We start from the raw sequence: 24,093 nt of genomic DNA on the forward strand, positions 1-24,093 counted from the left end.
TTTTATATGATGTAATTACTCGATGGATCTGAGTTTTGTTATACTGATTCCTGGGACAACAAAGTAAAATATCATAAGCCAGGAAAGTCTATTATCAAGTCCTAAAAATGTAAGTATGTTCTTAAACATTATCAAAGAATTTACTTACAATTTTGCTTAGACTCTTATACATTTTTATTCAGTTTTGACACTCTACAAGAGTTAATGTCCTTTTGTTCTACCGTTTCAGAGCTTCGCTTATATGGATGTTGTTATCCTTGTAAACTTCATCATTTAATCTTATTGTCATATTGTTACGGCTTGTATGAGATCACCTTTGCTATTTTTCATACCTCTACATAATTTTTCGTGAAGATTTCTAAAACTATATAATATAAGTCGAGTCTACAAAATATGCAAAACCTCAAAGAAAATCACGAAACCTTAAAAAAAGGTTTATGCCTTTTGAAGCATTATTGACAGACAATCGAACAAAATATTTTTGCGCATGTTATAGGAATCTTCTCTGAAGATTTCAGTTGTCTATCTCCAATAGCAGACGAGTAAATCATATTTTCTCCATAGCATGAATTGTAGTAGTATTACAATAATTTATTAGCTTTGCTATGCCTATTGCGGATGTTTTTGTACTTGTTTTTAGAAAAAGTAAAATGGGAAATATTATATGCAGTTACATAAGACATATTTTAGGGAAGATGCCTACTTTTAAATTAGGTAAGAAAATTCGGAAAATTATAGTTTTAGATACATAGATTAGTAATTATACAGACAATCAGACATAAGTTTAAACAATTAGACTGACGGACTAACAGTTAGAAAACAGACAGACAGACAATCATCAAAAAAACAGTGACAGACATTCAATCTAACTGACAATCAGACAGAACAAAGACATTCAAATAGACGTACAGACAGACAGTCCATCAGATAAACAGACAATTTGACAAACAATAAGATAATATGACAGACAAGGACAGTTATTCAATAAGACATACAAGAAGTTATATAACACTCAGATATATCAACAGGTAGACAAAAAAAACATACAAAGAAAATGAGAAAACTTAATGTTTAAACAGAAGTTAGAAACAGCTAGACACAAATTACTTATAGTAGACATAAAAAACACCTCCCTAAAACACTTTTTCATCCCCCTCAAGGATTCATACCATAATACAGTGTGTTTTTTTATGAGAACTTTTTTGAAAGCAATTTTACCCCACTTATAGTTATCAGAATTTTTCGTTTTTTAGGGCAATTAATAGAACAACAAAAAAATATTTCAGTTTTTATTTTAAAAAAACAGTAAAATCTAAAATTCAAAACTTAGGTGTCAACATCTAAAAATTGTTTCAGCGCATTTTTCTTATGCTCAAATATTCAACCTTTTGCAAGAATGGCTGCAAAACACTTCAAAGTTTAGATATAGAGCTAAAAATGTATACAGATACTATTAGGGACATGTACTAGAACATATCAAAGTTTGAAGGTCATATCTCAACTAGGGAGGGAGTACTGGCCCCCCAAAGTCGACTACAGAAAATCTAAGTTTTTTCTTAGAAGATTTAGGCATAAGAAAAATGCGCTAAAATCATTTTTAGATGTTGACAACTAAGTTTTGAATTTTAGATTTTACTGTACTTTTTAAATGAAAACTGAAATATTTTTTTGTTGTTCTATTAATTGCCTTAAAAACGAAGAAAATAAGCCATTAATCATTAAATTCTGATAACTATAAGTGGGGCAAAATTGCTTCCAAAAAAGTTCTCATAAAAAAACACACTGTAGTTAATCGCTGTGCACGCCACTGCATATAGAACATAAAAAATTTAAATCCCACACTAATGAGATTTATATGATTAGGCTACTGTCTTGGCCGTCTTGGACGAATGGGAAGGAGGTAAATTACTATTTTCTTTAAACAATTATGTTTTAAGTAACGAACAATTAAATCTCAGATAATAATAACTGCTTTCACACAAAAAAAAACTAGTTGTGCACTGTTTTTTCTTGTGCTAACCCCTGCGGGGCTACTAGTACTGAGTACCTAATGTAACCTAAACTAACCTGATCAAAGTAATGAAAAATCAAAAACAAACTTATAACTTTATCAGGGTACTTTATGGGAAAGTGCCGCGCCGTATTCCTAAAACGTAGGGATCAAAAGCTCCATAAGTTTTATAATATTTTCAAGGAGAGGAAGGTTTTTGCCAGGAGTATTTAACCTGAAAAGTTCGAAACCCAACCTTCCCAAACCAGATAAGTTCTTTCCAAGTTTGACAAAGGTAAAAAAATTAATTTTCAGTAGCAAAGATACTCTACAAGTCATACTGAACAAAACTACGAATTATCTTTATTAATTATGACTTGAGCTCCAAACTGCCATAATTAAAATCAAGAATAAGAACACCCATAATGCTAAAGCTCATAAATTAACATTTTAATGTGGGTTAAAATAACTTTTCGGTAGTATTATAGGGCAGACGCTGTTTTACAATAAAAAAGATTTCATAAAATCTAAAGATTATTTGGTCTATTATAACAAAAAAAGTGCAAGATAATTGTATACTTTGTTAAAAGTTGTAGAAAAACTAAGGTCAGTAATATTTTTACAGAAGTATAAGTTTTAATTTTTTTTTATAAATTCTTATTTTAAATTGGTAAAAATAACACAAAAAGCCGGAAAATGCTAAATTTAATTTACCATGAAATATTCAAATAAAAATCATAAATTTAATACAAAACTGGATTTAATCCTATAATTTTTCATTCTAATATCCGAGAAAAGCTTTCTATATTACGATGCGATAAAAAAACTATAAAGCTCTAAAAATGGCAAATGTATTACTTTTTTTTTACAAAATAAACATTTTAGAGGAAACTAAGTATCAAGAGAAAAGTGTTTTCATCGGCAAGCGGTAAAAAGGACGATAAATCAGGTCAACGTTTTTAAACCCTTTACAGTCGGGCCCCTTGCCGCACCTTAATCGGTCGGGGGGGGGGGGCGTTCAACGCCCCCCCTAATTATTTCAGTTCCTATTAGAGCTAGAGGGCTAAATTTTTTTGTGCAAGTCCCCTGTTTGATAATGAATTTCCGACCTTTTATAAGTCTAAGTCAATTTTCGCTTCCTTCACCCTTTTATTTAACAACCTTTGTTTTTAGGTCTTTTTTTATTTAAAAATTTCAAACGGCTGTAATTTTCTTATTTTTGAAGCTAGAAGAAAAATTTTTTCCCAGAAAATGTTTATTTTTATGTAAATTTTACATTAGAAATATCAAAATATAAATTTCAGCGGCCGCAGCTGTACTTGGCAGCTGCCAGCCGCCGCAGTCGGCGGTCGGCGGGAAAACGGCGGCGGATCTTCATGAAATTTTAATACGTTATGTAGACATGTAAGAAAAGCTTAAGTTTAAAATTTGAAGTCTCTAAGTCAAAAATTGCGGCCACAGGAGCCTTTTAAAGATTTCTGGAGACCTGGAGGATCAGGACCTGCAGGATCATACCTGGAACCTGAAAGTGACTTGAACACCTGTATTTCATATAAGGATGTACTACTAGAGGATTTTTTAGTATTTTGGTATAATAAAATGCTTTGTTTTAGTCAAAAAAATATTTTTGCTCTTTACCTGGATGACCCTGCCAGGTTTGCTGGCATCCTGTGCCCGCCAGGATGGAGATATTCAAAAAATTCAAACTCTCAGTTGTGTGTCATACCCATACTTAAAAAGTCAAGCAGTTTGGGCTCTTTATCTTTCACACACAGAAAATGAGATAGAAAAAACCGGATGGGGGGGGCGTTCAACGCCCCCCCCCCCCCCCCGACCGTTAAGGGTAAATGGGGGAAGGGGTGGGCAAAATTTTAATACCTAAGGTCGGGGGGGGGAGGGGGGGGGGTATTGGAATTAATGGCAAACAATATAAATGGTTTCACAATGACCAAAAATAATACTTATTGAGTTGCGGGACAAAGTGTCTCAAAAAACAGCCATGTGACGTCAAAAAATTGGGTATTATCCATCTCTTTTTTCTGGATTAACTCCTCTCATCTCCCACATTTTATGACGTCACATAGTTGATTTTTGAGATACTTTGTCCCGCTTCACTTATACATTTTAATTATTCTTTTTCACATCTTTCCTCAAAGACCCAGTATCCATTATAACCTAACCTAACGGGAACAAAAGTAACAAAACTCCCCCTCCAAATTTTCTATTTATTTGTTGTAACTATAGGAAAGGGTAAAACAGGCACCGGCTGCAAATCCAGCGACAGATCCTCCAGCTATATTCCTTTCTGGAAGCATACAGGAATTTATCCATTTTAAGAAAAGTTATTTTTTTGAAGATTTTCTGTTTAAAATTTAGAATAATAAACACTTCAGCATTTTACTTTTGTAATGTTCACTCCGACGTATGTACACTACGATGTTTGACCACTCCGACGTTTGTCCACTACAATGTTTGACCACTTCGACGTTTGTCCCCCTCCTGCGTTTGTCCACTTCGATGTTTATCCACTCCGACATTTGACCACTCAGGCCTTTGTCAACATCCATTTTATGAAAAGTTATTGTTTAGAAGATTTTCTGTTTAAAAGTTAGAATAATAAACACTTCAGCATTTTACTTTTGGATTGTTCACTCCGACGTTTGTCCACTCCGACATAATGTTTGAATAAACAAACTACACGTCGTTATATAATTTACAATAAATGTAATAAGTATAGATGTATAACCAAGAAAACTACCTGGCCAAAGTTTTGGGGACCCTTTTCTTATGCTAGCAAATTCCTTTGTAGCGACTTGGCTGTTTTAATATTTTCGACTTTATTGGCTGATATTCAAAGACCAAATTGAAAGTTGGCACTGAGTTCCCACCCCGCGGGTAAAGTTATATATTGCTAATACTTTAATAAATTTAGTAAGGGAATGCCTTGGCAATACTTACTCAAAAAATTGGACTTCTTGAACAGTAAACAATTTAACTTACTTTATATTTTATTTCTTCTTTTTTACAAAAAGCTAACTAAAAATGGTCATTTCAAAAATCATAAAAAGACTGCTTGCAATTCTTTAAACCATAGAATTCTTTTTGCACGCTTGCTTGGTCTTGCAGTGTAGCGCGCTTGTAGCATTTTTGCAATGTTACAAATATTTTCTGCAACAGGACTATAAGGAGAAATGTAATAAAAACAATAAATGGACAATTGTTTTGATAAGATATAATTCTGACGGTCAACGAAGCAGGTGCAAGTATGATGTCCTACCTGAAAACTGCAGCGCCACAAAATTCAGGTATCTTAGAATTAATTCATGTAATTCCACATGTAGGTTCTCGTAACGCCTAATATGAGTCAAGTATTAGTTTTTTTGTTATTAAACATGTTCTTTTGTTGATGAAATAATCAAAAAAATATATATATCTAAGTCATTTTATCGTACAATTAAAATCGGAGAGTTGGCATAATACATATATACCGGTCATAAAGCTTTGGAAAGCGATTATTAAGTGAAATTCCACCATCAATATCAACAAGTTGACTAATTTAGATTTAGGAGAAGTATTTAAGTTTATTGTTTATTGATGTATCCTTATATAAAAGTAACAGGATCTGTGTCTGCCTGTCTGTGTGTACCAAATGATTTCTCTAACCACTTAACCAAAATTGTTTTTCTTTACAGTGAAGATTCGTATAAGTCCTGGGATGGTCAATAAGTCTTTTGGTGAAGGTTAGCACCATCCTCCCCAGAGAAATCGACCTTAGAAAATTTTTTTCTTTCCCCAAAATTTTTAAATCTTTTCTTTTTCAAACTAAATAGAAAGTTGAGGATCATTGACTTCTTCCTATTCCCTCCACAAGCCTCTAGGGGCGTAGCCGCTAGTTCTCAATAAAACAACTACAGCAGGTTCTGGTACAGATTCCAGGGATACTGGCGACATAGAAAATACTCAGAACTCAAATATTGTTTCAGGTATTATTCATCTCTAGCCTCCAGGGGCTATGCAACATTTATTTTTATTTTGAAAGCTTTCATATTTATGTTAATAATATAGAAACCTTTTTTTTTTTTACAAAAGCAATACAACAGACTAACCAATAGACTAATCAACACATTAAATTTTAATAGTTATCTATCGCATCACATTATAGACAGCTTTCCACGGATGGAAAAACGATAAATAATACGATTTATTCTGGTTTTGTTAGCCCATCAGGGCCGAAGGCCCAGGCTGAAAAACTGGTATCAATAATACGATTTTTCATTTTATATTCGTTGAAAATTATCGATAATACGATACGCTATTTGATTGTTCAGTATGACTGAGAACCGGTTTTAATCCGTAGGATATCAATCGGTTTCGGAGCCATACTTATATTGTAAAATTAACAATAACAATTTTATGCAAAGGGTGGCGAACAAGCATAGTTTCTGCAGTCAAGTATATTCCATTCATCAAAGATTACCATACGTCTGACAATCAAAATGAAGGTTAGTTTTTTAGTTTTTTTGTTAGTATGGCTTCGGAAACGATTAATATCCGCTGGATTAGGACCAGTTCTCAACCATACTGAAAAATCGTGTATTGTATACCGTCGTATTACATCGTATAAAGGTGTATTAAATAAAAATTATAAGATTAATACAAGTTTTAAATCTTATAATTTTTCATTTCAATATCCACGGAAAGCTGTCTATAATACGATGCGATGAATGACTATCTTTTTTTGACATACATTGTTCGTCTGTCTGTAAGACTATTTGGAAGCTACAAAAAAAAATTATTTTTTAAGAAAAAATTTGTCTGACCTAAATGATAAAAATCATTTATTTTGTAACTTGCTATGTCTGTCTGTCTCTATCTCTCTCTACGTTATCTGGTTAGTTGGCTAAAAAACTTTATTCGGTTTTGACTTTTGATTGGTTGGTTTTCATTAGTAGTGTCCAAACCTTTCAACCATCAATTTTAATCGACAGAATAACAACGAAATCTTTAATCTAGACGATAGAAGTACAACTGATAAAGAGATGGCTGAAATCAACACTATTGGCACAGGAATAGATATTATAAATAAAGAATAGTAAAATAGGACATACAAACATATATATACAGAATATATTGTCCAGTATGGATTCGAAACCTATTATTATCCGCTGGATTAGAACCGGTTCTCAGCCATACTAAAAAATTATGTATACAATAGTATTTCGGCAATTATCCACAAATATTTTAAAAAATCATAAAATTAATACCAGTTTTGTTAGCTTGGGCCTTCGGCCCCTCGGTGTTAATATTTTTCATTTTGATATATACGGGAAGCTGTCTGTAATACGATGCGATAACTAGTAATCAATTTATTTAAAAAAATCTAATAGCAAGAAAAGCTACTCTATAAATGGCTTTTTGTTTGTCTGTTTTCATGTCTTTGTTAATTAAGATTACGGGAATATAGAAGGAGGGGTGTAGGAAAACTTTTGCTTTTTTTCACGAAAATTGTTTAAAGGGTGTGCCACTATTTTACACCTTTAGAACCCCCCCAAAAAATAAAGGGGGCCAAAAAAATTCTCCAAATATTCAATGGAATGGATATGGAAAACGAGGATATTGTAACATGACAATCTTTGTCGTCAATTTTGGTTGTTAATATAGTCCTCAGATATTGGTCAATACGTTTCTCCATGGTCAGGGCAGGAGATGGTGTAAAGTCATAAAAGAGGGATGTGGGGTATCTTAGCTGGGAGAGACCTTATATATCCACGTATTTTATATCCATTTACAACGGTGTATTTTAAATCTGTATCTGTACTGTTCTACTACTTAAAAAAAAAAGTATTTATGCTAATTTTCAATAGAGGAAATAAAAGTGGACTGTTTAGAAAAGCCACGGCCATCATTTCTTCAAATATTCAAGAGTAACCTGGATAGCATCGACAAGGTCAGTTCTAAACATAAAGTTTAACGCGTCTGATAATTGTCATGAAGGTTTTAGTTTGGTTTCTTAGTCATACTTAAAATAAAAAAGTTTGCCCAAGGCATGCATTTATTTAAGAAGTGGGGGGTATTTCTTTATTTATAAAAACGTTATTAACTCTGCAAGAACTTCTAAAAATGCAATTGTTGACTAATAATTAAGAGTTGGTTGTCTGATGGGTGTTACTTTGCTTTATATGAAACCTGGGAATACATAATATTCTGTATTGTAACGAATCAGTTTTTTTTTTACCTGTTTTGGTTGGTTTATTAAAACTTTTAATGGTGGTTTTTGGCTTTTTAAAAATATCAATTAAATTATATAAAAACACCACGCAACCTTTCATAAATAGAACATACAAAGGTTTCGTGATTTTATCTTAATAATTTTTGCCATTTATTATACGTGGTCGATCTCTTCTAACGCGAAGATTTTCTACATCTTTAATGTTTGTTGAAAGAAAGACATGTTCTAATCATCAAAAAGATTTTTAACTAAGAGCTTGGATTCCTGTAAAAAATTAAGTATAATTTAGAAATCTTTGCAACTGTTAGAAAGTTTATTTTCTTCTTGACATATTTTTTAAATAAGAAATTTATGTGAAATAATTGTCTTATCTATTTGATTAATTAAAACAGTCATCATCATTGCAAGTTTTTACCTCTTAGAACGTAAGCCACGCACAATGGTTCTCCAATCTTCTTTGGACTGAAGCATCGATGAAAGATGAGATTTTCTCATACTCCATTTCACTTAGGAGTTCACTCCTCCAGGTTGTTTTTGGTCTACCTGGTTTTCTCTTTCCTTGGGAGTTCCACGTCAAGGCTTTATTGGGTAAATCACAATAATACTCAATAATTGTTCTTATTGATATTGTCATCCTTGTTTAGAAATCAGATAGAGATAGCAAGTCCTTCTTTACTAGAACATCTTGGATATCCACCTGCAGTAAGGAAGAGGGTAATTACATAAGTATTTGATATATTATCCTTTATCTATTATCCAGGGACAAGGGAATGATATTCTGACATACAATTCTAAAGGAAAATTTCCCCACAACCCCCTCCTCCTTTTCCTCCCCTTCTTTCCCACCCCTCTTCAGTTACATGACAAAAACAAAATATACCACCAGATACTTTATAAGGTTTCGTGATTCTTTGTAGAATTGTTTGTTAAAATAGCTACCCCTGTCTATTATCTATCTAAATTTCTATCTTCAGGTAAAATTACGAATATGATTCTATTTTTCTCTAACTTCTTTGTTTTTAAAAATGTTTCAGAAAAGGCTTGTCGAGATGATTTTTTAATCCTAGTGTACAAAAATAGGCCGTAAAATTCATCCTTATATAAAAGTTACAGATTGCAAGTATAAAATATTTAAAATAAAAGCGACAATATCACTCCAACCACCCTCCAAATTCTATCTGTCTACTTTACATATGTATATTGTATATCTATCAATATAGGCAGCATTGAGAAAGACGACCTCTCAATTCAAAATGGCGATGAAGAAGAGAATTATTATTCTCCCGCCTCTGACACTGTCAAGCAGGCATTCATGTTCTTCCAGGAATAGTGAATAATCTGTTACTTAAGATCTCATCAAGGAAATAACTTATTATAAAAAACACCCTTCTTATTTAAAACTAAAATAAAATTTCTAATGTGAAAGATTGGAAGGGTTTTTAGGCTTTAAAAAATCTTCACTGTGGGGGGGGGGGTATTTTCGGTTAAAACACACAGTCAAAAATCCAACTCTTGTCCAATTATATAAAATAAAATTTGTCTGTAGCGAATTTGTATGGTTTTAGGATATTTTTTTGTCCTTCCATATCCCTTCAAATATAGAGCCCCTGGGATAAAGTAGAATTTATTTGATGTTAGTTTGACATTAGCAAGACATTTAATATTTTTTTTGTTCATTTTAAGCTAAATTGACAAAGAAAATCAATTGTAGAACAGAAGAATCAAAATAATTATCTTCAGAGAGGGAGGAGACACTGGGGTGTTTATTACACTAGTCCCCAAAGTTTTAGAATAACGCTTTCTTATTTGTTGGCTTAACAACTTTGAGGACTTATTGAATTTTTATTTGTTGGTTGATTAAATTTGTGTTTAAACGTTTCAACCACTAAATGGGGATGTACGTCAATTTATCGGCCATTGTCTTATCCCTTTAGATCCCTGAATTATAGTACAACCATAGGGACAAACAGACACCAATGAAAGAGTTAGCTGCGCTCCAGATAATTCACTATAGCCAATAAGGATGAGATGGTGCAAACTGACCCAGAGATGAACGGAGTAATTCTTGATGGCGAGCATGAAATCAAAATTGATTGCACCAATACTAATAGGAAGGTTTATTTAATTATTTTTTTGTTACAAATCGGCGCTACAATAAATGTATAAGTATAGATGTAAAACTCAACAACTAACTGGCCCAAGTGGTGAGGATCTTTTTCGTCTGCTAGCAAATTGCTTTCTGCTCTGTTGTAGCGGTTTGGCTGTGTTAATATTTCCGACTATATTGCCTTATATTCTAAGACCCAATTGAAAGCCAGCACAGAGATCCCAACCCGAGGATAGAGTTACACGTAGCTATTGTCCTCTCTATTCTTTTACTTTAATGACGCTTCAGGGAAGTTAGCAAGAGACAGACAGATTAAAAAATAGAGTAGACGCACTAAAAAAATATTATCTATAAAACCTGATGTAAAAATTAGACGACAATTATCAAAGAAGTTGTTGAAAAAGTATGGCGATATGAAAACTGGAGTTCAGAACACTAGAAACAGGCTGGCCAAGTTTGCTAGAGATTCTAAGGGAAAATATAAGGTGAAATAATTTTTAGTATGGCTACGAATCCGATTAATTTCCAATGGCTTAGAAACATTTGTAAGCCACAATGAAAAACTATGTATATATAGAGTATTTTCCACATTGTATATTTAATTCAATTTTAAAAAAAGTATAAGATCTATCACTATTTTTATGGACCGGACCTTCGGTCCCTTGAAGCCTACAAAACTGTAATAAATCTTATGATTTTTTATTTTTCTATCTGCGGAAAGTTATCTGTTTCTATTCTTTTGCAACAATAATCTAATATATGATTTACTAGTGGATGCTCCCCTAGCATCTACGTGCTCTTTTTTCAAAGGATGCAGAAATATAGCATAAAACTATCCTACAGCTTTAATCTAAAAATATCCTACAACCTTTCCAGGACCTATGTGAAGCTTCCTAAGACAAAGAACTCAAACGATACAATTGTTATTAATATCTTAAGCTTAAGACAAAAAACTTTTACTACTTTATATTATAGAATTACAATTTAATTATTTTTTTTAAATGTCTGTAGTTTTCTTGATATTGTTGTACTATCTATTGACATAATTATCTCATTTTCATTTTCTTTATAATTTTTGCATATGTTGTAAAGTAATTAAGTTAATATGAAAATAATCTCAACATCCTTCTTTATATAATTCTAATATAATATGGAATTATTCAACATGATATGTAACATAGGAAATTAAATGAAATATAATTACATCTATCTATCTATTGATCAATCTATCTATAGTTCACATAGAATGAATAACAAAAGATTATTTGTAAAACATCATGTTTCATGCATTAAAGCAATCTTCATTTACAATTATCTATCTATCTATCTATCTATCTATCTATCTATCTATCTATCTATCTATCTATCTATCTATCTATCTATCTATCTATCTATCTATCTATCTATCTATCTATCTATCTATCTATCTATCTATCTATCTATCTATCTATCTATCTATCTATCTATCTATCTATCTATCTATCTATCTATCTATCTATCTATCTATCTATCTATCTATCTATCTATCTATCTATCTATCTATCTATCTATCTATCTATCTATCTATCTATCTATCTATCTATCTATCTATCTATCTATCTATCTATCTATCTATCTATCTATCTATCTATCTATCTATCTATCTATCTATCTATCTATCTATCTATCTATCTATCTATCTATCTATCTATCTATCTATCTATCTATCTATCTATCTATCTATCAATCTATCTATCTATCTATCTATCTATTTATCTATCTATCTATCTATCTATCTATCTATTTATCTATCTATCTATCTATCTATCTATCTATCTATCTATCTATCTATCTATCTATCTATCTATCTATCTATCTATCTATATTTACTACTTAGGTATCCAAAGAACATGCAAGTTTGGATATTTTGGCCAAGTAATTCAAACCATTCAAACTTATTAAATTTGTTTTCAAAATATTTCTTATGAACTGTTTGTAAATAAATCACTTTACTGTATCTATCTATGTAATAATGGCTAATTTAGATTTATGTAATATAATTTTGTCTGTAAACTAATAAAAATAATAAATTACAATATACAAAACCCCAACCACCTCTTGGGTCACGCTGAAGAGGATAGGGGCGAAGCCACTTATTGATTGGATATTTTGACAATGCCCTTTAGTTCTATGACAATATATTAGGATTTAGTAGGTTTTATGAATTGTTTTTGTGTGTATGTTCAATAAAATCTCGTAAATGGATTGACCTAGTCCTCAACAATCTTTCAGGTATTTTTAGAGAAACACGAAGTTTTTAAAAGTGCCTATAAAATGGCGTCATACTGGCCTACCACTGGTCAATTGGAATGTATACAGGCCTACCATTGGTCAATTAGAATGTATACTAACCTGATATTGGTATTTTAGCCTGTGTATTGGCCTATTATTGTTCTTTTGTATTGCATAACATAATTTTTTTAAAAGGCACTATAAACAACTTCGAAATAGCAATTTAAAACTAGTAAATGAGGGGGACTACTTAGGGGCGAAGCCTTCCAGAGGTTAGTACATATAAATGTGTACTTTCCTAAACCTCTCCTCCTTGTGTCGTCAAAAGTTTATGCTTGATTGAATTCTTAATAGATACCTTTCCTTATCAAAAGACAATAAAGAAAAGAGAGAAAGAATGATAAAACAAATCAAAGTAGTAAGGTTTTTCAGTTTGTCTGGTAATAATGTCGACCTTATAACCATAAAGTTTGACTGTTGATTTTCTTTTTTATTAAGCAATAGAAATAAGAATAGGGAAAATGTGTTTATGCATTAAACATCTACCCAACTAATTACAATACACAAATTAAACTTGCAGACAAAAGTCTTGTAATTAAAGGGTTAGTTACATATTAACGTGACTTCCCCCCTTTTTTTTTGGCTTATAAGAATGGTCTTTGAAACCTTTTAGGTTACTTTTCCCCAATCATTTATTTTACTACACCTAACCTCTCTTATGGGGCACTTAACCCTTCAGAACCTATACCTTCCATGAACCAGTAATCAATATATTATTTTAAAAAATAATATTAGGGGGATTTTAGTGCTCAACAACGCGACTTAAGAGCAAGGAGGGAGGGAACATTGGACTGTTTATTAAACTAGTTCCCAAAGTCTTATAAAAACGTTTCTTATTCGTTTGCTTAATAACCTTGGGGACTTTCATTGAATTTTGATCGATTGGTTCATTTAGTTGAGTGTCCAAACGTTTTAAGCACTAATTCTAATCTATATAAGGGATAATTTTGTGTATCCTCATAGGAGATATACAACAATTTATCGGCCATTGTCTTATCCCTTTAGATCCCTGATTTGAAAGAATATGACCTTTTTTGGTTGTTTTTTCTGTCCTGTTCAACTAATTATTTTCAATATAATTATCCCTTTTCTTAGATGAAAGATAAATAGTATGAATAAATTTAAGATGTCACTGTAAGGAAATAGATTTTTAGTCTGTCTTTTCTTGGGTGCAAAGCAATTCTGTAAGTTTATATATGAATGTCTGTCGTTCTGTAAAAACCACTAACAAGATTAGAGTAAAACACTAGAGGGAGAAAGGGTTTAATAACTGTATTTCCCCATCGCAACCGCCTTGTACAAACATTCTATTGGGTCATTGAAAATCAACCAATGGTATCTCTTATATTAACTCAGCCAAGAAGCAGAAAATAATTTAGAAGCAGACGACGAAGGTCTCTGAAGAAGGAAGGGAGGTAGTTGTCCGTATATACATCTATACTATAGATCTGTTCTTGTAAGGACAAACATGATTTTTCAGGCTGCTTTTTATTATAGATGTATGAAATTTCTTGTGATGTTTCCCAATAGTACTACAAGAAAGCATATGCTTCACCTTAATCTGTACGTCTGTTTGTTTTCATCTCCTATTGTCTTAGCAAACAGTTTATACTTCATCCCAGGACCTTTAGGCTCACGTGAAGCCTATTTGTTGTATGTTGTGTATTTTACAAAGTAAATCTTAAAAGGTTTTTGAAAACTTTATAAACTTTTCGATCACAATCTCTATTAAAATACACCAATAAACACTATATTTTTTCATGTGTGCTAATAACAGATCTATAGTATAGATGTATATACAAACAACTACCTCCCTTTCTTTTTCGATGACTTCTTTTGTCAATATATTTAAATATTTTTCAAAATATATTTTCCATTATTAAAGAGTGTATTTCTGTCCCTTAAGATCTAAGAAACAGACTTGTCCATGCTCTCATTCATAGCTTTTTGCTTTTGTTGTGGGATTAAATCGAAAAGGATTAAAGTCCCTCCACAGATTATGACGTCATACGTTGAGAGGCCAGTCTACACTGTAATTGACTAGTGGTAAAATTTATGCTGGCCTCTCATTGGTTATTTTATCGTATGACGTCATAATCTGTGGAGGAACTTTAATCATCTTCGATTAAATCCAAGAATAGTTATTTATCGCATCGTATTATGAACAGAAGATAGACACCCGTTTTGATTTTTACTAATCGAAGAAAATACGCGATACGATACATGAATTTGCAGTATGGCTTAGGACCGTTTATACCCCAGCGGAAATTAGTCGGTTTCGAAGCCATACTCTAAAAAAAGATTCCTAGAAAAAGTTGAAATACCCCACCCCCTCACTTCAATTTTTTAGATGCATAACATCCCTTCGACTACCCTCTTGAGAGAAGTCTCTATAAAATATGAATAAATTGGCTCTGAAAAGAAGTTCTTGAATGTTACAAATTTCTCCTGTTTTCTTTACATTTCTAGGATCAGGGAAAAATTTAGGAAAAAACAAGGATAATTAATTTATAGTGCAGTAAAAAACAAGACAGTGAAAAGAACAGTAATGTAAATACTTTTTTATATTTTACATGTAATATGTATATCTTAGCAGAATATGAAACTTTTGTGAGTTTGTTTTGTTGTTATGTACAAGAATATGCAAAAAAAAAGAGCACCAAATGTTTAGGCCCCGTAGGATTAGTGCTCCTTCAAGGGATTAGATAACTACCCGGTTGAGGGGGTAGGTAAGTGTATGGTTACAGTGTTCGACAATCCCTTAATGGGAAAGTACCAAATTGTCCTTAATAATCATTGTTCCTAACCCCTATTGAATTTAAATATGTATTGTTATTCAAGAATTAAGTATAAAGGAATAAACAGAGAGATGCACATTGCTGGCAGGGATCTAAAGGGATAAGACATTGGCAGATAAATTGATGTACATTCCCAATGATAATACATAAAATTAGGACTTCTGTAGATTACAATTATTGGTCAAAACGTTTAAATAAATGAAGCAAACTTTGAAAATTCATTACAAGTTCCCAAAGCCAACGAATAAGAAAACGTTGTTATAAAACTTTGGGGACTAGTGTAAGAAACATCCTAATGTCCTCTCCTTCCCTGATGGACAGAAGTTAGTGGTAGCAGCACATATCAACAAGGATGACAGCATCCATAAAAGCGTAGCTTTAATATAAGACAGTCTGTCAAATTAACAACAATACCTTTAAAAATATCAGCACTTAGATGAAGTAGAATTGAAATAAGTATAAATGCACCAAATTTTGACTTAATATTTCCAACCGTATTTTGTGCTTTTCCTAATATCAAACAAAATTGGCATTATTTCAATTTCTTCGCCAATTTCATATGTATTTTATCCTTGTTTATTCTTTTTATTCTAAAAAAGGCATACATGATTTTTAGTTTTAATAGAATATTGGGGTATAGTCCCTTTCGTGACATCGCACCTTAAGGGGCTATTCTTCGTATTTTTCATAGTAGGTTTTCTCTTACTTCTAGCTCTTGCGGGGGGCTCTAACCCTGCGGGGCCAATTACCTAACCCTGTGGGGCAAATACCTAACCCAATAAAACCTAACCTAACCTAAAATAACCTATAAAAAGCCATTTTAAAAATATGACAAATCGCCCCTTAAGGTGCGAAGTCACCAAAGGGACTATTCCCGAATATTGTTTTCTACACTATGCTTTACTATTTTTTAATCAATACCTAACTTAAACCAATAAAAAGCCCCCTCAAAAATTGCAAATATCCCCGGAAATATGTAATAAAAGTAGTAAGGATAATTTATTTGAAAACAACAAGAGAAATAAAAAACTACATTCATGTGCTAATGTGGTATTCGCCACCCAAGAAGCCCCTAATTGTATAGTAACTTCGCTTCCAACTTGCGGGCGGTCCAAGTGATCTCCCCTAAGAAGGAGGTGGGGCCATTGAACCCCCCCCCCCCCATGTAGTAAAGTATTTATAGTTTGACAACCTTATTGTATTTGATCTGATTTATCTTGCCTTCCCCACCCCTCTCAGGGATGGGGGATAACTATTGCCAATTATTGTTTTTGTACAGATATATCTAACCTCTGACTTTGAGTATTAATTATTCCAATCCATGTATTTACCATTTTGTTGAGCCTTGAATAAATCAACACCTTAATTATATTCTAGCTGTTATTGGTGATATATAGAGAAGCACAGCTTCTCTATAACTACACTGTCCACGTCTGTTCACACCGCCGTAATACCCGGACTCGGTCAGCGGCTGCTACCACACTAACTTACAAAATAGAAGGGTTAGCTAACAATAATGGTAATTCTTATTATCATTTGTGGATATTGTATCTTTTTTTTGTTTTCATTGTAAATTTGTTATAGTGTTACTTTAAAACCTATTAATACAATTCTAAGGCATACTGAAAAATCAAGTATTGTATCGAATTATAGAAATTTTCTACGAATAATAAAATAAAAATAATAATAATACTCATACAGTTTTAAAATTTTTTTAAAAATATGAAATAGTGTAACCTTGGTGTATAGGCGCTTCATAGAACGCAGGGAAATGGAATGTGATTCTGACAAACAATTAAAAAGGTTTCATGATTTTTTTTGTAGAATTGATTGCTAGAATAGCTACCCCTGCTGCATAGAACGTCTTTGTACTAAAGAACCATTGTATCTATAGTCTACAGACCGTTGGATGTAAGAAACCCAACAGACGGACCTAGGTAATTGTAGAGTATGTTTGCTAAAAAAAGATAACCTGATATTTGTACTATTGAAGCAAAACTACTATATAAGCCTTTGGACAAGGGCAAGGTAATAGATTTATAACCCTAGATGGACTGTCAGAAACAATGATCCGTTTTACTTAAACAGGAGCTTATTATTCTAATCTATAGTTGACTTATAAGAATGAATGATAAAATAACTGCCATTTCGTAAGAAAATGTGTACAAGGTCAAACCTATAATATGGCAGAATTGTTCCTTAACTGTGTTCTTATTGGTCTGATTTAATGATTTAGACTCTAGATATAATATATTTATTGGCAAGATGCAGTTTTTTGATATCTCAACAATGATTTTTATAGTTGTTTAATGTCATTGTATTACAGAATAATTTTAGTCTTTGTTTGACTATCTACTCTACTGTCATAATAGTGTAGATACCAGTTCTTAGAAATGTTTGATATCTTGCAATTTTATCTTTTTTTATGCCTTTTCTCAAATAAACACAAAAATAAACTTTATTTCTTTTTAGTTTTTACTGGCAAATAAGAAGGCTTGGGATGGGGATATGCAGTCTGGAAAAAAAATATTTTAAAGGGATAGTTGCATGAAGTGCATTTAATAAGTTTGATTGCAAGCATAAATTACAAGAATACCATCTAACATATATAATTTTGTATTACAATAAATAGGAATCAATTAGGCACCACCAAAATAGTTATCATGCTGTTTTTGAAAACTGAACAGCCATTTATGCTGCATATATCCAAAAAAAAATGATTTTCAAGTATTGAATTAAATTACCTGGTAGAAAATTTAAATACTTTCAAGAAAATGTCCTATAGATGTAGTTTAAATTATAGAATGTAGAAAAAAATATGCAGTTTACTAAATTCAAGTTTAAATGCAATTCGTGCAACTACCCCTTTACTTTGATAAATAAATCACTAAATTTGACATATTATAACACAGTTTAGTAACAATCTGACTATATTATTGGTTAGAAAATGTTCTAATTTTAGTACGAAAGGGCAGTTATTTCTTAATTTCAGTCGTACATATATCGTCAGCTATAAATGTTGGTCTGCTTGAAATTTGAACGGACTTGGGGTTAACAAAACTGGTTTTAATCTTATATTTTTTTATTTCATTATCCGCGAAAATCTGTCTAAATATGATGCGATAGATTACTATTCTACATTTAGCGTTTGAACTTCTAATAATTTTTTTCTATCTTGTTAGAACTGTCCAGGCAATTTAAAACTCTGTATTAAGATTATGGTCATTAATGTATCATATAGAAAGTGTAGCAATTCCAGCTTATACCAATAACGAAATTAATTCGAAAAAAATCACAAAACCTATACGTGGTTTTCAGCTGTCGTTGGGGGGCAACACATCGTAAAATTGACGACCTCTCCGTTTGCCCCCCCAAAATTATTTTAGATTTATTTCCCTTGTTGGTTATACCTTATACCTGAGCAATTATAAATAAAATCATTTCAATATGATGTTTTTAAAATCTATTTTATTTTGAGATAAAATATTGAAAGCTCAGCTCTCTATATTTGCTAATGTAGGTTTTTCTTATTTGTTAAGCTTCGCCTTTGTGAATGTTGTTATTCTTGTTTATTTATATGTAAATGATATCTTGCTTATGAAAGAAATATTTTGAAAGTACTGAAAGAAAACTTATTCAAGAAAACAAAGTATCATTTCCAGAAGTAAAACTATTCTAAATAAAAAACCTACGTTAGAGTTTATTGAAAATAACCCAGGTATAAGGTATAACCAACAAGTGAAATAAATCTAAAATAATATTTGGGGGGCAAATGGAGAGGTCGTCAATTTTACGATGTGTTGCCCCCCCAATGACAGCTGAAAACCACGTATAGGTTTTGTGATTTTTTTCGAATTAAATTCGTTATTGGTATAAGCTGAAAATAACCCATATTTCCTCCTAGCCCTTCGAAGCTTCTCTGTACCCAATATAACCTAAATAAAATAACAAACTCGCAAAAAAAGTAACTCTCTCTTCTTTGATTTAAAAATAATGGGGTGGGGTGGTTCTGAACTCGACTAGGGACTACAACCATGGCCTATTGATTAAAATAATTGTGGTGATATTTACTAAATACGCCTAAAATTTTAGATTAAACAAGGGTGACAAGTAGCGAAGCTCAAAAATTATCAATGGAAATGCGGGGAAAAAATTACCATAGATCATTGTCATACAATAAACATTAAACTTGATGAAATAGGGAAATCACGCAACCTTTAAAATCACGAAAACTTAAAATTCAAGAATCGATCTAGCACTGCAATTAATATACAAATCTTAATTAAACTTGAGGGAAATATGTATAATATAAGCATTTCAGAAGTCTATCTTGAATAGAGAAAATCACGTTTCCCCATAGCGTTACGGACTGACGGACGGACAAACAAAGTAAATTATAGAGTATCTTCGCTACTAAAAAATGTTAGTATGTAGTTTACTGTTAAAATTTTATAAAAAAAATTAACTTGTATTGTTAGGCTTTACTTGTATACACTGGATAACTATTTATTTTTAGAATATTTATCACTAACTCTGTATATAAAAAGTTATAAATGATCTTTCATATCTATGTAAGGTAAGAAAAATATAAAAAATAAATTTTTCAAACATTCAATAAATAGTCAGAATAATATTTTACTCTTTTTAGCCTTTGCTAAAACCACAAAAACAAGATTGACAGCATCCATAAATGCGCAGCAAAAACTCATAATGTTTAGAATGGACGTTCTTACTTTCTAGATCACTATATCAATAATTATAGAGTAGGTACAATTGATATCTATAATACAAAGTAGAACGATGTCTGTCTGTTTGTTTGTTTGTAGCGAAGGATCTCGTTAACCGCTGAACCGATCGGGTTCTCCTTTACAGGGTAGCTTCTCATAGGTTCCGGGAAGGTTTATAACTATTTTTTGGGGGGATGGGACACCCCTAACCCCCCCAAAAAATGAAAAAGACCCCCCCAATTTTTTTTTTTTATTTTCTTTAAAATCTAAAACACGAAAAATTATTTTGATAAAACCTCTTGGGGCAAAGCCCCTAGAGGCTAGGGGCGAAGCTGCTAGTAATATTGATATTATAGAACTCATATTTACAATAATAAGCATAATCTATAATGAAAGATGAAACTACAAAAGTTATGATATATATTGACGCAAATATAGACAAAACTTAATACAGAGGGGAGGGAGGGGACACTGGTCCTCAAAGTTAATAATCACGTTCTCTCAATTGTTGCCCTAAAAACTTTGAGAACTTTTGTTATATCTTGATTGGGTGGTACAAATTAGCAGTGTGCAATCTTTTCCACCAATGATTTTAATCTTCAAAAGGGGAAATTTTGTTTGTCATAATTGTACCTGTAAGTATATATTGTCCATTGTCCTATCCCTTAAGATCCCTTATTGCTATTGACTTAATATAACATTGATAATATATCTTATATAATCATTTATAATATTATACACAAACAAGTATGACAATATCTATAAGTAGCGAGGCTATTATATAAAAAACAAGGATGACAACATCCATATTTAGAGAGGCTCAATATTATGAATGGACATCTGGAAAAAGTTATCAATAGAGTATGTCATAAAAAACTTATGTTAAATAAATCACGAAACCTTTTGAAAATGTATAATGGTCTTTAAAAGCATTAAGCTAATAAGAAAAACGTGAAAATCTTGGATTCGATCTAGCACCCCAACCAATAGCAAGTCTTTACAAAACTTGGTGAAAACATGTAGAATGTTGGCCTAATTATCCCTAAAATTTCTAGCCGTCTATCTTGAACAGGAGTCGAGAAATACACGAAAACTTGAAAAATCTAGGAATCGATCTAGCACCAAACTTTACAGACACATGGTCAAAAAAGCAGTATCGATCAACTTTCAACAAAATATGGAACAATGTGAATATGCCAATATATGAAAGTTATTTCTATCCTATATTTTAATATAAGTAAGACATTTATCATCATATTATTCTAATATCTAAGATATTTGCTTATTATTAAACATTTCAGTTATTTATAAAACGGATAAACAAAAAACCTAAATCCTTATACTAAAGTAACAGGATGTTTGTCTGTGTGTTTGTGTTTCTTTGTGTTTGTACCAAAGGATCTCGCTAACCGCTGAACCGATCGGGTTCTCCTTAACAGGGTGGCTTCTCATAGGTCCCGGGAAGGTTTAAAACTATTTTGGGGGAGGGTACCACCACCCTCCCAAGAGAAATCACAGTAAATTGTAACATTGCAAAGTATCGTACAAATTTGATAGAGACTCTTTCGCAACATTGCAAGGTATCCTATTATTTTTTTTTAAAACACCTAACATTTAAAGTTCCACTAGGCCTCTAGAGGGGCGTAGCCGCTAGTACCTTAAATATAGAATAAAAAAGATGAGCAAACTTGAATACATCAAAGGAGAGAAAATCTTTCGCTACATTTAGTGAATGCAATGCCCTATGATTGCACGACCTTTTTCTGGAAGTCCTAACTGTGCATGATAGTTGAGCCTGTTTTTGGACTTAAACTTAAGTTAACTTTTTCAGCATGCACCTGACACTGCAGCAGTTATTAAGCAGTATTGTGCTTAGGTTCGAACTTATCACATAACCGACACCCAACGAATAAGCAAACGAACAGTAGATCAACTTTTAGAGTAGCTTCGCTACTAAAAATATAAAAATAGCATTATCATAATTTATTAAATCAGAAAAAAAGTATTATTCTAAAATGTATCACATATTGGTATACAAGGAAAAGAAAGCTATAATATGAAAAGCTTAAGTTCTTTATGATTTATTTTGATATATTTATGATTAAGATGCTTAATTAAATAAGAACGATTTCATTCAATAGTAGTCTAGCCTTTTAAAATCTCACAGAAAGGAATCATTGATTGTATAACATTTGTCTAAGGGCCTTTATAGAAGAGGGGAGAGGAGGTGAAACGACCCTCTACTTTCAATTTCAGTTTTAAAAAGAAAAAGAAATATTTTTTTATGGGGGGTATGTTCAAAGGTTTCCGGAGGTAGTCTATCCTAAAACAGTTATAAACCTTCCTTGGACCAATAAGAAGCTTCACTGTAAAAGTGAACCATAAAGATCCAGCAGTTATCGAGATTTTAAGCTACAAACAGACAGTATACACACGTAAAACAAGTAAAGAGAAGCTTCACAATCTAAAATCTAAAAAGCTAAGCTATGATTATGAAAAATGAATAATGAGCATTTTTAAAAATATTATGAGCGGTTTCCCCTTAAGTACCGAGTGGAGAACATAACCCCCCAACCCCTTACTTTTAAATAAATTTACGGGAGAGAGTATTTTTGTTACTTGATGGCAGTTTCAAATAGGTTGTAATGGATACAGCCCTGCAGGGTTATGGCACCGCAGGTATAAGCCTCCCTGCAGGGGCTAGGTATAAAGAAAAAAATCCCCTCATATTTTTTAATTATGATTAACGAGGGGTTTGGTTTCTTGTGCTCCCAAGGCGCTTTGTGGGAAAATAACTGTATTTTGATTATAAGCATGATATTAAAATACAACAGATCTTTTAATACTGATTATAAAACCAAAAGTGGACTACTGCAGAAAGCTATCCCCCTTCAGGGCTTTTCTAGCCCTAACCTTAAATAAGCATCAAGCAGTGATTTAAAACAAATTTTTTTGTGGTCCATTTTCGGTTAAAGTAAAATTGTCAATTTACAACTTTTTTCTACCTAATAATCTTTAATTAGTGTTATGTTAAAAAAGTTTTTTTTTACTTTTTATGAAAAAGTCAAAATAGATCTGTTATTATAAATTCTGAAAGCATAATTTGAAAGATTTTAGATGATTACTGGGGTTACTTATTACTTTAATGTGACAGTATACTTTCACCCTTTGAAAGCCTGATAATTTGATGTTATAATACTGTATTAAATGACCCTAGAAATCATCTCTATATTTCGATAGTTACATACAAATTTCTTGATTTTATCCAGGGATCGTCAGCCGCAGGTCAGCTACCAATAAGAAGTGATAGGAAAATCTGCGTTTATCAAGAGGGAGGGGACATTGGACTGTAAATTATACGATTATACGTTTCACTTTCTCTTATTTGTTGGCTCAAAAACTATTGGTTATTTTCTTAGCACACAAGCGGATTTAAATTTGTAGCTTATATGCGGCTTACGGGCGGCTGCCAAGCCCTGGTTTTATCTTATTCAATGCTGTTTAAGTAAAAAGCTCATTTACTTCAAAACATATTAAATGTTTGAGTTTTTGTTCTGGCATTTTACCGAAGCTTTGATAATTTTATTTTTTAATTACAACTGAAGATGATTAAAGTCCCTCAATAGATTATGACCTCATACGATAGTATAGCCAATGAGAGGCCATTATACACTGTAATTGACGAAAATTTATGCTGGCCTCTCATTTGTTATTTTATCGTATGACGTCATAATCTGTTTAGAGACTTTAATTATCTTAACAACTGTTAAAGAAATATACATAAACACATTGTAATAATATTGAAGCCAGATATTTGTACTTTTTGAGCAGAAAATTAATTTAACTTCCATTGACTTATCTCTATTAGCAGTAGTATTTAATTATGTAACATTTTGAAAATTAATAAAAAT

The 24,093-nt window shown here is 31.9% G+C and overlaps 1 protein-coding gene across 1 annotated transcript; it reads left to right on the top strand.

The window, feature by feature from the left end:
• The first annotated feature begins 644 nt into the window (after positions 1-644).
• On the top strand, positions 645-4,326 carry LOC145324548 (uncharacterized). The gene is made up of 5 exons (XM_080167131.1): positions 645-714; positions 1,864-1,900; positions 2,195-2,285; positions 2,876-2,939; positions 4,235-4,326. The coding sequence occupies exons 1-5, from the start codon at positions 651-653 to the stop codon at positions 4,324-4,326; spliced, it is 348 nt and encodes a 115-aa protein (XP_080023257.1). The 5' UTR covers positions 645-650.
• Positions 4,327-24,093: the final 19,767 nt, after the last annotated feature.

This window comes from Acartia tonsa, chromosome 7 (assembly GCF_053477335.1).
Source record: "Acartia tonsa isolate MP-2025a chromosome 7, ASM5347733v1, whole genome shotgun sequence".
NCBI lineage: Eukaryota > Metazoa > Arthropoda > Copepoda > Calanoida > Acartiidae > Acartia > Acartia tonsa.

Bases quoted from the DNA above. Each gene is read 5' to 3' on its own strand.
- LOC145324548 (XM_080167131.1), top strand. From the start codon at position 651: ATGGGAAATATTATATGCAGTTACATAAGACATATTTTAGGGAAGATG. The intron at 715-1,863 runs GTAAGAAAATTC...TTATATGATTAG, and splicing joins GATGCCTACTTTTAAATTAG to GCTACTGTCTTGGCCGTCTT. The intron at 1,901-2,194 runs GTAAATTACTAT...AATATTTTCAAG, and splicing joins CTTGGACGAATGGGAAGGAG to GAGAGGAAGGTTTTTGCCAG.